Below are 16,515 nucleotides of genomic sequence, written 5' to 3' on the forward strand. Positions count from 1 at the left end.
CCAATCTAGTTATCAGTAACAATGGAGCATGGAAAAGGTTAGACCCTATCAAAGGTGCATTATCAGCAATTGACCTCACCATAGTCACTCCAAATTGGCCCAAATCTCAGATTGGGGAGTTGATCAAAGCAGTACCTTTGGAAGCGATCACTTCCCTATCCTACTCACCTCGATATAATGATACAACCATACGCAACTAACAACATACCAAGGTGGAGGTGTGACAAAGCCGATTGTGATAAATTTAAAATCGGCCTCTCTACAATAACTCGACCAGATCTTTATAATGATAAAATCGATCAATACAATCTAAATGTAATGAACGCCCTAACTGAGGCAGCTAAAAAAGGTATACCCAGAACAGGAGGACGACAACTTAAACCCACTATCCCATGGTGGAACGAAGTGTATAAAGTAGCTCCAAAAACTTTAAAAAGGCCCTTAACCAATTAAAACACACAGGGAACTCAAATGATTTTAGGATTTACAAAAATAGGAAAAAAGAAATGAAAACCAAAATCCTACATGCAAAAGTAAAATCCTGGCAAACCTTCTGCTCCAACATAAACTTCAAAACCAACGCAAAACAGGTATTGGACAAGATATAAGCAATAAAGATTAAAAGCAAGCAACCAACGCCCAAATTGACTGTAAATCTAACCAATATAGAAAAGGCAAACTGCTTGGCATCACACTTTGCATGCATGAGCAGCAACTCCTACCATACCCAAACATTCCAAACGCACCGCCAAAATGCAGAACAAAATTATCCAAACCTCTCCTCCGACCTAGGATCAAAACAAGCTAAATTAAATGAGGACTTCGCAATAGCAGAATGGATAGATGCACTTGCTAAGAAAAAGGCTATCTCACCCGGAGAACACATACCGGAAAACATAACACAAATCATACTAGATCTACTTAATAGTAACTGGCGTAAGGGTCAACTACCCGAAAATTGACAAAAAGCTATCGTCATTCCAATACCCACACTTGGCAAAAACCCAAATTACATCAGTGGGTATCGGCCCATATCTGTAAGTAATAACATATACGCAATAATGGAACAACGATTAATGAGAGACTAAAATACCATCTAGAAAGCAACAACTACATTGCAGAAACACAAAGCTAGTATCAAGCTGGCATTTAATGCAAAACGTATTTCTCGATCAAGAAAAAGCATTCGATTTGGTCTGGACTAAAGGTCTTATTGCGAATCTTAATATATGCGAAATAACTGGCCCTATGCATAACTGGATAGCAGACTTCCTAACAAATCGGAAGATAGTGACAAAAGTAGGGGATCAATATTCAGATATATATAACCTAGCAAAAGGTACGCCACAAGGTAGCGTGCTTAGCCCCGCTTTATTTAGCATCATGGCAAACGACCTTGACACTATAATTAACAAACATAAGGTAGATCTATCCCAATTTGCTGACGATAGTGGAATTTGGAAAGCATGCAATCCAAACAGCAAAACAGTCATAGGGCAACTACGAGATAGTCTTAACCAAATAGGATGGTGGGCAGATAAATGGGGTTTTAAAATATCCAACTCTAAAACAGAAGCCATTATGTTCTCGCCACACAATAGAAATAACATAGATTACCCTAAACTATACATACAAGGGAAAATAATAAAAATTGTCAAAATAGCCAAATTCCTAGGAATGTTCCTTGACGAAAACCTGGCATGGAAACACCACATTAAAGAGCTTACCCAAAAATGCAAAGCTGATCTAAGTCTGTTAAGAAACCTCAAGGGTACTACATCGGGGGCCAACCAAGAAACACTTTTAACACTATATAGGACACTTATAAGAGCAAAATTAGATTACGGATGCCTAGTCTATGCATCAGCTAACCAAACGTCACTTACTAAACTAGATTCCATACAACATAAGGCACTAATAATTTGCACTGGAGCACTAAATTAACCTCCCTAGAGGAGCTCCAAATGACGGCAGGAAAACTACCAATGCAACTAAGAAGAAAAGAATGCATATTAAGAAATGCCGCACTAGTTTCGATCTACAAAACAATCCACCCCACCAGGAAAATTATCCAACAAAGTAATTTCCCTTTAATTAAAAATCTGAAAACATAACCAACCGGTGCTAAATAAATTCATGAACTAACTAAAGATCTTATCCTACCCACTCTATAAGCTGAACAATGCAGTTACTCCGACATAACACCTTGGACGGGAGGTAACTCTAATTATTTTAACACAATAGCCCTTACTTATGGCAACAAACGAAACCAGGTACATGATATAAGGACGAAACTATTAGCCGATCTAGAAGAAAACTCCCTTAACGTCATCAGCTCGATTAAATCAAACCACTCTATCACAAGAAGCAACTTCCTGAAGGAAACCAACCACTTAATTAAACAACTGCTAAATAACAAACATATAACAGAGTACATGTGGGTGCCCTCCCACATCGGACTAGCAGGTAATGATAAAGCAGACCAAGTAGCTAAACAATATCTCCATGAACCTGACTCCATAGCATTATACTACAGCGTCCAGGAATTGTATAGCATCATCAGAATTAAAATCGAAAATAAGTGGCAACAACAATGGGATAGCAGCAAAAGGTGACGCAAGCTATACTCCATAATAAAAAAGGTCGCAAGATATACCCACCCATAACAACTCGTTAGAAGTCAAGATCAAAATCTTATCAATAGGATACTAATAGGCAAAACTAAATTACCAGCAGCTGAAGCGTAGGAAAGTTTTTTAAAAAAACATACATAAAAGGGTGAACCCAAACCAAGAACCACCCAACCCAAATCAGACTCAATAGATAAAGTTTCAATAACCCTACAGACTATCACTAAGCGGTCACTGTTGCGGTACTATCTTTAATAAAAACGGCACAGAAAATACCTCTAAAAATCCGTCAAGACGACTGTTTATTAACCTTTTGACAAGGGTATCAAAAAGGTATACCCTGGATACACTAAAGTGCCTTCCTAGTGAACAGGCATCTCTCTGACCGAACCTTTCTCTTCGCCACCGCTGGACATTAAATTAATAAACGTGCATAGCACGTATTAAATACATGAATGGAGAGGCAATTGTTCCTCTCTTCATGAACAATTAATTAACCGTACACATGGGAATAAAACCTAGGTGTCCCTATGTGACGTCATAGTGGCCATCAATCGCTAATTGCGTCACATACTGCTTGGTTGACACCTAGCGCAGCTAATGCAAAATGAATTGTTACCTTTAACTCGAGTGTGTGCTGGGTCTATCCCCACTCGAGTATAGCCTTACATTCAGCTCACTAGGGTCTATGAAGCCCGTCATATTGACCCAACACCTGACGGCTCAGTTAAATAGTGCCTTTTATGCATAGTAATGCCTGGGGGATGAGGCTCTAATTCCTTCCCCCGGGATCAATTAAGGAGTCTGCTTATGGACATTAACCAGACGTACATGCCCGTATGGGCGAACACGTCTATAAATTTAAATGATGGAGAAATAAAAGAAATAGTCGATTCTAGATGCAGATGCCGAAAAGTATTAAAGTGTTGGTTGTTTAGGAATAATTAAAAAATATATGTGTTTTCTAGCAAATATATCAACTATTGAAGAATAATCATTACATATATATATATATATATATATATATATATATATATATATATATATATATATATATATATATATATATATATAACATCCTGTCGAGCGATTAACAGCTGAGAACGCAGCGTTAATCTCCTCTGCACCACTGCATACTGGATATTTTTATATAATCTATTGCAGTTTACAGTTGGTTCCCCATTAACGATGGATATTTAAGAAGTTTTCAAACTGATCATTTTAATTTTGTTTCATTTTACTTATTAAAAAAAATTAGCTTATAACAAGTGAAATTTAGCTGAAAAATGTTTGCACATTGGAGTAGACATTGTTGGTGGTTAGAAACTCGAAACTAGAATTGTCTTAGTGGGAATGACTGCAAATGGGGACGCTGAAGAAAAACTTGACGTTGAACGTCTGAAACACAACTCAATTCAAAAGGTACAATTACTCAGAGTACCAATTACAGTCTACATAATTAACTGCAATACTAAATGAAAGGACCTAATTAGACCGATAACGACACAATACATTCGCAAAACAGATACAGTTTGCATTGCTTTCAAGATAAACAATCTATAAATTTTCTTATATCAAAATTAGTAGCACAGAAAGTTACACTGATGGTCATTATTTGAGTTAACACGTGTCCTTACTGTTAACAATATGTTTCATCAAGTCCTTGTTTCCTGCAATGTTTACAGCAATTAGAAATGAGGCACAATTAATATACTCAATATCAATATAAGACCCGAAGATGGAAAACTAGATTTTCACATTATCCCTGTAATGCGTATTTTACACGTAAGGAAAATGAAACAGATACATAATGATTATCAGCATATCCGTTTGAGGTAACAGCTGAGCAATCGACAAAAGAGTATGTTACTCAGGGAGGGGTCGATAATATGTGTTAAGAATGTTAGAATAGATAAATAAAGCCTGAAAAAAATATTTGCTTGATTTTGAAAAACTCTTACAAAAAATGCAGATAGATAAAAAATGTTATATCTAAGCTGTGAAAATCGAATAAATAAAAAGACACTGGCATATGTTGAGTTGAGAAAGGACTTCAATATAAAACAACAAAACAAAGTTTGGTAAAATACGAAACTGATGTCTGAATTTCTTTTTACGTGTTTAGGCTCTTTTTACAGTAACAAGACAAAAGTGAAGATAACAAGCTTTGAATTGTTTTTACAAATCATTTATTTCCCTAGAAAACCAATGTAAAATTGAGAAAAAGAACTTACGGTTTTAAGAATCAAATCCAACAATAGTCCAAGAATAATCCAAGAATTACCAAAATAAAAGTCCTAGTAATAAAATGTTTTAATGAATCTGAGTTCGAGTCCCGACGAAATACAAAATGGAAGGCAAAGACGTATTCTGTAGTCAGTATAGTACTGATGTGTCAACAGTTCTTTGTTGAATCACATAAAATAATATTCCTGTGTTTGAATTCTGTAAATTGCGATAACTGTCCTTGTCAAAGATTAATTCTAAGCACAAATATTTCCAGCGAAAATTAATCTCTTAGAATCCAAATAACTTCAAGAAAAATTACGTATTAAACTAAACTTGGTCATAACAACAACAACAAAAACACTTTGACGTCTCAAGTGTTTTAAAGCCCAGTTTAAATTGTTTCTCAAAACATCACTATTAAATCTGGCTACTGCGCTAAACAGACGCCCGAATGAGGGTCAGTCAACTGAAAAAACAAAAGAGTTTCGAAATAATTGCTACATGTTTCTAGAACAGCTTAGGCGCTTTCTTTATGTCTAATATCGCTTACTACCAGTACATCCTCGAGTTCACTCTATGAATCCCACACTAAGAAAGAATACCAAAAATACCAAAAGTTGTTTCCTTCAAATCATGAATTAAACTTAAGAACTTTGTCAGCATTATATACAAAGTTCCTAATATTAGGTTTACGAAAAACTGAACTGATTTCTGGAAAATATAAAATCCAGTAAATATAATTACATTACAATCATATAAACATCGAACAAAAAAAATTTAAATATACGTAACACTTGATTTACAGTTTTGCATTGCATCTAGTCAGGAGAAACCGAATGGTATTAATTCATTTATTTGGCAGATAAAGTTTCAATCGCTGATGAGACTTCAACACCATGCGGGACTTGTCTTGAATTCACGCTCAAGAAACTGTTCTTGGTTGTCTTAAAACTGAAATTTTCCCCTAATTATTCTGTGTTTTGCCGATTTCCATGCTAAATGCAGAATTTAATTTAAATATACAGATAAGCTTATGCACAAGTTTCGTTGACATGAATACAGAGTCCCCAGTGTAGCCTACTTGCATAGTGGGCTCCCAAAGTTTGTCCACATTGATACAGGGTCCCCAGTGTAGCCTACTTGCATAGTGAGTTCCCAAATTTTGTCTACATTGATACAGAGTCCCCAATGTAGCCTACTTGCATAGTGAGCTTCCACATTTTGTCCACATTGATACTGAGTCCCCGATCACGATTATGCTGCACTTATATGTTGAGTGTTACGTTGAGTTAGAATTAAACAGCCAATATTTTGCTCACTCATTCAACTCCAGGCAGGAATTTTAGCCTTTAAGAAGATGATGGCTTCAAGGACCTTTTCTTACATCATTGTTCAGACAGGCTGTACAGTGGAACCGACTCTTAACAGGGAACATAGTAATGGCTGGTTTGTGGGGCTACTATGGTCTTTAAGACTTGATCAAAGTTGTGTTTTGGAGAACTCGTGAAACTGTGAACCAGTTGGAAATGTTTATATATGTTGTACAATTCAAAATGTTAATATTCTCTGTATAATTCATACTGCTCCTATACAAAATTCATTTCCTAGGTCTTGAATGCAAGGTTTGGAATACGTTGATACCCATCGATTAGACTCATTTTATCATGTAAGATAGTTCTGTCCTACGATGATTAGCTGGTTGTTCTGACATCTTGACTTGCAATGGAATACAAATGACAGTCACAGCAACTAAATACATACATGTAATGATTTTCTCGTGGAAAATGAATTGGGTGAATCTGACATTTAGAATACTAGTTTAGTGGTCCCCATCAGCAAAACATCAAAACCTAGGCCGCGACATACCTGGTTAATTAATGCCCGAGTATTTATTTACAAAAAGAGGATATTATTTGGATTATTTATACAAATGAAGAACTTCACTCACAGTTAGATAATATGCAGATAAGCATAATGGTTCCTGAATGAATTATCTACAATAATTTTGTTCATAAAACGTTAATCATAAAAAGCCATACTATTGTTAGCCCTAAGCTTTCTCGGCGCCAGTGTCAAGTATGATTTTTAGCCTTTCGAACCCTTGATTTATTTACCCACGGATAAGCATTGTCACGTTTGCCTCCCCGCGATTACGTTAGTCAGAAACAAAGGAATGGGTTAGCACCATGAGTATGTCGACCCTGCACTGTCGTGGCGATTCGTGTTTGTACAAGAGTTCTCTTCGTTAGGTGTCAAAACTAACATGTAGACGTTAGAAGCTTTGTGCTAGAACAAAGGACCCTTGTTGCTGTTGTAAATTTCCCCGCGTTGACAGATGGCCTGAGGCTCGTCTGTTAATCTAGACCGACTGGGGTAGAATTGATATCCAATCAGAACTGAGGAAGGGTGGGGCTATCAATTCGAACCAGAATTTAACAGTCATTTCGGCTGGGAACGAATTAGTCATTGTGAAGCATCGTGCTGACAAGTTGTAGCAATAACTTCGGGAGCCACTCGTGATTTGGCGGGAAAAACCTTGGTACATTCAAGGACAGAAAGCTTCGTAAAGGTCAGTGAGTTATTTGCTCGATTGTTGCAGAATGTTACGGCATTGCAATTGTAATTATGTGCACTATCTATATTTACTTACTAGAATCGTTAGTACGTAGTTACCTTTGTATTGTTTAATTTACATGCGTATTTGAGAAATGAGCTATGATTATGTAGATTGCTCGCTCGTCAGAATTAATATTGTAATTCACTATTTAGTTACTTCGTGGAAAACTAGTGTATTTATTTATGTGACATTCTAGATTTTGCAATTGTTGAATTAAATTGTAACTTTGGAAATGGTTGCAGTGTGTAAATTTAAATAATATGGATATTTGGATATTTGTGTGCACTTGTGGGAATGTAATGTACAGAAATGCGTCGGATTGTTGTGAGATTGTTGAGAATAATGAGATTAAGAAAAAAAAAAAAAAAAAAATATATATATATATATATATATATATATATATATATATATATATATATATATATATATATATATATATATATATATATATTGATGTGACACAATTTAGTGATTTCTGTATGATAAGTAGGATACAGCTCTTATTGCAACGTTGTTTCTATAAGAACGTGTGGGGTTTCCGATGTGCACGAATGCGTGACCAAAGATGTAGATAGCCTTTATCTGACGATTGATTGATTGTTGTTTTAGTGTGAGCGAGATGGCTAACAAAACATGCTAACGTCCTTGTGTTTTTCATAGGAAGCTTTTGGTGATAGAACTACTGGGTAGTCAAGTCCTGAGTCTCAGAGAGACAGGATTGTACAAGGCAGTAGGCCGAAAACAAGCCTAGTTGCTGGAGAAAGAGAGAGAGAAGGAGGAGGAGACAAAAGAGGAAGTGGATAGGAAGAATCAGAGTACGGAAAACGCCGGAAGGAGGAAAGGAATTGGCGGAGTAACACAGATGAGTAGAAACTAAGTACAGGGGAAAGCCATCTCACACTATAATCACGTGATGAAATAGGTTGTTACATGGTCGAGAGGAAGAAGATTGGTTGAGAAATTTATATCGTTTAAATTGTAATAAATTGTTATTCTGTTGAATTTCACCTTTGTGTTCTTAATAATTTAATTGTCGGTATTGCTGACTGGGGGCCCAGAGCTTTACCTCTCTCTATCACTAATTTCACTTCCTACAAAACGAGCCAGGGTGGGAATTCCATAGTAATTCAAATACATATTGGGAGCATTCCACCCAAACGCATGACAGAGGGTCACATAGAACTTCACAAGCATACTACAGCATTTTCTAGCCGTGAATAATCTGGTCAAAGCTTGTGAGAGGAATTTTAGCAGGTAGACTATATTTTAAGTTTGAAGTGATTTTCGGTTGTATGGTGTTATTTTATTTTAGTTTTGTTTTAAGTGTAAAATTTAATTTTTGAGATCGACATTTGTTTCCGAACTTACGTGTAAAGGAATTTAGTCTTACAGGAAATAAATGATGTTAATGAAAGACAAGTTCGAGACGCACAGCTAACAGATCTTGAGGAAGTTTCCGGTGTAACAGGCAATAGTATACCCCCAGTCCGGAGTATACCTGGGGTAGAAGCGTCCTAGGCTAGATTATACCCGGGTATATTATGGCCTGGGCCAATTTATACCCCTGGGATATATTATGGCCTAGGCCAATTCATACCCTTCAGGCCAAATTATACCCCCATGATATCAATAGTGTTGATTGATATACAGAATAAATAATTTTTCAACATTTTATTGAGGATTCAGCTTTGTCAGGTAAGTTAAGTGAAAGGTTTCAGTCGTACTCGTATTCTGTCAAGGTATATACATACAAGATTATATATATATATATATATATATATATATATATATATATATATATATATATATATATATATATATACATTCTCTTCATGTTCAGAGGCAGTGTTAATCATGTGGTACACTATCGTGGTACTGTCAATGCAAATTGAGCTTTTTGTGGAAAACTTGAAGAAGGAAGCAAGAATCATGATACAATATATACCTCACATTCTTCCAGTCCAATTCTGTTGACTAACTATTATATTTCCAAAAATCCCATCACTATGTTTTAGTTTTTAAATCACAATGGTATTCTTATTTCTTTAAGCTGAAGCTAAACATACCTCAATAAACTCAGAAAAGGCTGTGATGATTGTTGTTCATGTTTTCCTGCTACAAGTAAAGACCAGAACTATATGTAAATATTAATTTAATATACAAGTGGGGCATATTCTGGCCTGAAGGGGTATGGTCTGGCCCAGGCTATTTTACACCCCCGGGCATAGTTTAGCCTAGGACACTTTATCCCCTGAGTATTCTCTGGCCTGGGCCAAACTATACCCGGGTTTAGTCTGGGCAGGGGTTACTTTGGCCTGCTACACCGGTATACAGAGTGTTCCATTATGAGGGGTTCCTCTGTATTGGGAACAAACTACTCAGACACTTTATCGGCAGAGTGGAAACTGAGGGCAAATGTTGATGTTACTTATTAATGAGAAGATAAAGAAAACGTTTTATATGAAATATGAATAAATCGATATGGAACTGCTAGAGACAATCTGATTAAAACCAATCAACAAACTGAGATGGCAAAATTAAAAGTGATACTTAAAAAATGTACCAAAACGAGGACGAGAGTGGCATATTGCATAACACAGGATCAATGTATCATATCTCAGAGAGAGAGAGAGAGCAAACATTCATTGGGTACCACATTGAATGACCCCCACAATCTCATCGTATATAAAAAGAGTTTCTTTATCTATTGCCCTGGAATTGCAGAAAGCTTCCCGGTTCACCGTCCCCTGAACCCGCACCGTACGTACCGTGCCCAGACCTCTCGCCTACTTGTTTATGCCCCCCGTAAACGATATTTCTGGATCTCCACTGAAAACAACGGACAAAAACTGCTTTTATCAGAGAATACTTTACTGTCCACAATAGGATTTCATGGAATAGACTACAGAAGTAAATAGTCATTCATTGGCACAGAAATTAACATCAAAGTATCTCGAATTCGAACTGATATTTGCACCCGAGACTACACAAGGTGTCACGTGACCATAGTTTTTGTATTTGTTTACTTCTATTTCCAAGCACCCAAAAGGTGTCTAAGCTGTATCTTTTAAACGTGATTATCCGACTTTATAGATTGAACACAATTTCAATTTCATGATATTTTACATTTGAATATGTCAAATGTATGAACATTTTGATAACAGTGTTCTTTAAACCATAGCTGCTCGCATTAATAATAATAATTTGTAGAAATGTGTTCAGTGTCGACATGCTGTTTGGATGTCAATGAACAAATGCTATAATTCTGTGTAAGACTGATTAAGCAAATAAAATCGATTTATTTGAAGCAACTGCTGTTAACGTTTCTTGCAAAACGTACATTTTTTTCTTTAAAACTGCTGCTATCTGCGTCTGTTAATCCCCAGCCCTCCCCACGATGCATGCACAAGAAGCATATGGGTACCTCATAGAGATGATCTAGGGTGTCCGGATGGCATAGGAAGCAGAGAGGGAACCTGACATCGTCAACAACAACAAAATTTTGTAATGTCGGTCACTCCAATCTATTTACATAATACCTTCTTGGTGTACCATTATGCTATTATGAATAAACTTTCTTTATCAAGCTAGGAACGACAGAACATCAAGTATGTACTCTTTTACTTCGGAAAAATACTAAATTTCCCGCATGTAAAAAATAAAATCATAATCAATCTAGTAAAGGGACGCTCTTGCGCCCCCATCAATGGTGACTACACGCACAATGGATTTCCTTTTTCTTAGAATAACGAATTGGTGGTAATAAATTAGATATTTTCTCTGGCGAATATAACGAACCTAACCTCTAGAAAAAGAAGTAGTTATTATTTATAATCGCTTGATAAATGTTCAACAAAACGATGGAAAAGCTGAATCATTTGAGTGTCCAAAACTTTAATAAAAGTTGTACATGGACTTTAATAAATGTTGTACATGTAATCTGCAAAATTTGCCAGGCACGGATTTGTGCCTTCGTGAAGAAAACGAAACATCTGTAATATCTGCACCAATCAAAATGAGACCGACTAAGCTAATTTAACGTCTTTCCAACTTTACTGATTCACACTCTTACCTATGTATCTATGTCTTTCAAGTCAAAGTTGAAAGGCTTATAAAAGCACAAGTACGCGAGTGTAACCTATATAAGACAATTTGTTCATAGAAACTTCGAGTTATCTACAAGTAACAAAAATACCATCGGAATAATAGCTTATTCCCACCATCCAGACCGACCGTATTTATAACAAATGTATAATTTTCTTAATTTTGCAATTTCGCTTCCAGTGACCTTAATCTCTGATAGGTCCACCTCAAACTCTGTATATTACAACTATGAACTTGATCCAAATTTGGTGCAGGGACTTAAATTTATAATGTGGAATTAAAACGAAAATTTGACACCACTGACCTTGACCTTCAATCGCTTAGCCCATAAATCACTAAAGAGATGCTTCTTAGTACGCGCAGACTTGTAAAGCTTCATAAAAACTGAATTTAAGAAATATGACTTATTAAGCATAAGCAAGGCAAAACTAAATTAAATTACAGTGTTGGTTCCATATAACTTTAATATTTCGTGTCTCTGCCTCAAAGTCAAGAGACAGCAGTGAAGTCAACCTATGACATTTCATTCAAATTAGGTCGCGAAAGCATTGTTTATCATGCAAAAAGAAAGCTCTCATGTTCAGCTTAGGTGACCTTGACCTTTAATCTTTCTGCCACTTCTATTAATAGGTAAGGCACTTATTAAGTTTGAGAAAGAAGCAGGAAAACAAAATATCAAACTAAAAGTTATATTTCGGAAACCATAGCATGTACGGACTGATAGAGAGATAAATACACCAGGAACGGTCATTAAAAAAGTAATTAATACATGGTTTTGCATTTCCGTTATACCAGACACTTCCCATCTTAATGGTGAGGTAATGACATTAGTAACACATAGTAATGCCATTGATATCGTATTATATTAAATTTCTACTTACTTATCGGGCCCTCATGTACCGGTACAGTCAGTACCACGCCAGTGGTCAAGAGAATGGTCAGTAATGCTAAGATATTAAGCCCGTATCCCATTATGTCACAATGCAAACAGCTTAATCATAAGAGTGAAAAGTTACGTTTATTTTACAGACGGATTTTTGATCTTTTATTTCTTCCTGTACTTAACGACACAAAAACTACCATATATAACCTTTTCATATTCCTACCACGTGTATTTTTCGACCTTTCTAATGGCAACGTTCGTCTTGATAACCAGTTCTAAACTCACATGCTTTATACCAGGGGTCTCAAACTCAAACCACCCCGAGGGACGCAATAGGGCGTATTCGATGACCCAAGGGCCGCAATAGGGCGTTTTCGATGGCCTAGGGCCGCAATAGGGCATTTTCGATGGCCCAAGAGCTGCATCACATTAGTTATCTAGCATGAAACATTGTGACGCAAATCATGTTGCGGTCCACCGGATACGGCCTTTCGGATCGCATGAGGCCCATTGGAACCATGCTTTATACTATCGGGATTACTCTAATGACCACGTTCATCAGATCAGCCTTTTTTGTGGTTCTTTCAACTCACTTCTAAACTGAACCTTTGACTAAAAGATGGGGCCCCGAGTGGCCGAGTGGTCTAAAGCGCTCTCCGTTACGGATCACTGCCATCTCACCTCTGTCTGCGTAGGTTCTAGTCTCAAATTCGGCCAGTGTGGGTATGTGAGAAAGCTTGCCAGTAGCTTCTCGTGGGTCGGTGGTTGTTCTTTCCGGGCTTTTCCCGGGTTCTTTCTCCACTATTGATACTAGCCGCCATGTATAGCCTATCGTGTGCTGACAAATGGCGTTAAACGATACAACGACAACAACAACAACAAATTGACTAAAAGATAGTCATTTTAAACAAAACTTCGTCTCTTAGTGGTTTTACGGCCAATTGCGCATGGTCTGAAAAGGGTTTTATTTTGCTCCTAATGTACATACTTTGAGACTAGTATGTACGTATATATGGTATGGATACTAACACGGTATTTAGCGATACTTTCCTTCTTAGAAAGGAGAGGAAACGCGTTGTTTTCTCTGCCAAATCGCAAAAGCCACTTGTGTTAATTAAGAACTGAATGGCCCCCTTCTGTCTGTATGTCTGTCTGTCTGTAGACCTTACTCGTATGCATATATTATTGTCAACCCTAAAAATATTTCGTACTCTTCTTAATGTTGCTACTGCTACGTTATCATTCTCTAAACTATTATTCTTTCCCTTTTTCTTTCTTTTCTTCGCCTATGCTACAACAAGCATAGAGCAATAACAACTTCTAAAACTGCATGATCATTCTCCACACAATTATTTTTTCTTTTTTTCTTCCAACTCTACCGCAAGAACTTCTACTACTATTATTGCTGCTGCTAATACTAACACCACAAGAGCTGTTGCTGCTATTGTTTCTGCTGCCTCTGATGCTGCTACTACTACAACTGCTAATACTACAACTATATAATACTAATACATCTGCCTCTGTCGCCGCTACTACTTCTACTACTATTACTGCTAACTCTATTCCTACTACTATTACAAATACTACAACTACCACTACTACTACTGCTTCTGCCACTACCAATACTGCCTCTGTTACTTTTACTACTACAAATACTACTACTGCCTATGTTGCTACTGCTACTACTACAACTACTACTACTGCTGTCTCTGTTGCTACCACCACTACTACTATATGATACTAATACTACTGTCACCGCTACTACTACTGCTATTACTGCTAACTCTGTTGCTACTACTATTACAAATACTACAACTACCACTATTACTGTTTCTGCTAATACTACTACAACTACCACTATTACTGTTTATGCTACTACTACAACTACTATTACTTTTGTTTCTGATACGAATATTACTATTACTACAACTACTACTGTTCCTGCTACTAGAGCTAATACTGCTGCTGCTTCTGCTGCTACTACTGCTATTGTACTGTGCTAAAATCAAACTAGGAACTATCGCCAAGAGCCTGAATTGAGTTTCTACAGAGTTTTATGTACTGGTGATAGTTCTTTTTCAAATATTGTGAACTCGAACATTATATTTTCCTTTTTTAAAACAGAATGGAAAGCAAATGCATTTCAATCTATCATAGTTGCATTTAAAAGAATAGGTGATTGTTAATATGTGATAGCTATACTTTCGCTTTATCAAAATAGTGCCAAACCAATAGAATATAAGTATCTGAAAGAAAATAGAGTGAATGACAGAAGAAAGAAAAAAATCTGCAATAGTTCAGCAAGGTATAAAAAAGTAAAATCAGCAAGAGAAACATATTGCCTTTAACAATTTATAACATTTTAAATTGCAGGAGATTCTGGTAAGAAATATATTTTTTTTACATTTTTATATATAGAATAATGTATGTCAAATTGCTGCGAAATGCTATCATTGGATGGAAATCAAAGACAATAGCACGTCCTTAGTACAATAATATAATAATAAACTAACTCAGAGTGTCAGTGAGGTCGAACTAACAAGATAATGCGCTTCCGTGCATTGGTCGGTATTATTGAAACGGAATTCAAAGACGTGGAAAGTAGGTCATAATTATTCCGTTTTGGCATGTTAATCACAATATATATACATGGTATGTGTTTGATGGAAATAGGTTAAAGTATGTGGAACATAGAGACACACAACATCTGTAAGGGCCGAAATCTTATCAATAAGGGCAAAATAATCTAATTTTCAATGTATGAATTGTGTTTGTTCTAAATAAAACCACTAGTGAACCACAGCAATCAGTGAGAATGTGAAATAATCACAGCCCGCAAAGAAATGTAGCCAAATTTTAAATACAATAACGCTCAGTCGAACACAGTGACACGGTTCTTATATACATCAGCTAATTCAAAGAGGTAAAAATGTGCAAACTTTTCACGTCTACAATAGGTCTAATATACTTGTATTTACACCCTGTATAGACACAAGTTTTAAAAAATTCCAATAGCTGCCCTGTACAGACACAAGTTTAAAAAAATTAAAACAGCCGTTTATTTAAGGAGCTCTCAGCTCATTACTATAATGACATTTGTTAACAGTCCAAAATCTTAAACAAACAGCTTATATTTCCCTAGATGTCAAGGGGGCTCTTGATGTGGGTTGATCCCCTCATATGTACCATCCGGAAACTAATTACGCATGCAAAGTTTTTATATCCCAGTGCAATATTCAACAATACTTTTCTTCATAGGAGTGAGAAAACGATATGTTTTTTCCTTGTTGCCTTGCTGCTCGAAGGTCATGGGCAGCTTGTGACAACTGAACACTCAATGCTTAATAAAATATCTGTCTGTCTGTCTGTCTGTCTCTCTCTCTCTCTCTCTCTCTCTCCCTCTCTCTCTCTCTCTCTCTCTCTCTCTCTCTCTCTCTCTCTCTATATATATATATATATATATATATATATATATATATATATATATATATATATATATGTGTATATGTATACATATATAATGTGATTAAAAAGTTCAAGGTTGCAAAGACTAAACTCGCATCTTATGCAAACTATGTAATGTTGTATGTTTAGCTCATTCACTTGAAAAGACTACAGACACCCTGTTGACATTTTTTGTTTTTTTAATGTGTGATTAAAAGATTTGTGAACAAATGTCGACACATTATTTGTTTCAAGAGAATCACCCAATTGTGTATATTGTAGCTGTGCAAAGTTTACAAGGTGGATATCTCAAGTCCAAAACGACCTCCAGGGGACTATATTAAACAATCTAGAACGATTCGTTTTTATGTCTTGTTTCTTTACAATTCCTTAAAATTCTGCTAAGAAGTGGTACACTTCCTTCTTCGGTTAGTAGTAGTGATGGAAAGATGCATTCAGAGTGTTGGGATATTTGTTTAACAACAGCAATTAGGAAGGTTTACATACAATATAAATTATTTGTATCTGGGATTGTTGCAATGATCTCAAAGTTGAAAATTATGTTTCTGCATATAAATTGATGGATTTGGTTTATATTTGGTATATAT

The 16,515-nt window shown here is 36.1% G+C and overlaps 1 protein-coding gene across 2 annotated transcripts in view; it reads right to left on the minus strand.

The window, feature by feature from the left end:
* The window catches only part of LOC149781731 (netrin receptor UNC5A-like), a 56,643-nt gene extending 44,021 nt beyond the window's left edge, over positions 1-12,622 (minus strand). For both annotated transcript variants that reach the window (XM_089935843.1, XM_089935842.1), the window contains exon 1: positions 12,462-12,622. In XM_089935843.1, coding sequence (XP_089791969.1) covers positions 12,462-12,552 — 91 coding nt within the window. In that variant the 5' untranslated portion in view covers positions 12,553-12,622. The remainder of the gene's footprint in view (positions 1-12,461) is intronic.
* Between the last annotated feature and the right edge of the window lie 3,893 nt (positions 12,623-16,515).

This window comes from Sinohyriopsis cumingii, chromosome 15, assembly GCF_028554795.1.
Source record: "Sinohyriopsis cumingii isolate HCF-2022 chromosome 15, ASM2855479v2, whole genome shotgun sequence".
In the NCBI taxonomy this organism is placed as follows: domain Eukaryota; kingdom Metazoa; phylum Mollusca; class Bivalvia; order Unionida; family Unionidae; genus Sinohyriopsis; species Sinohyriopsis cumingii.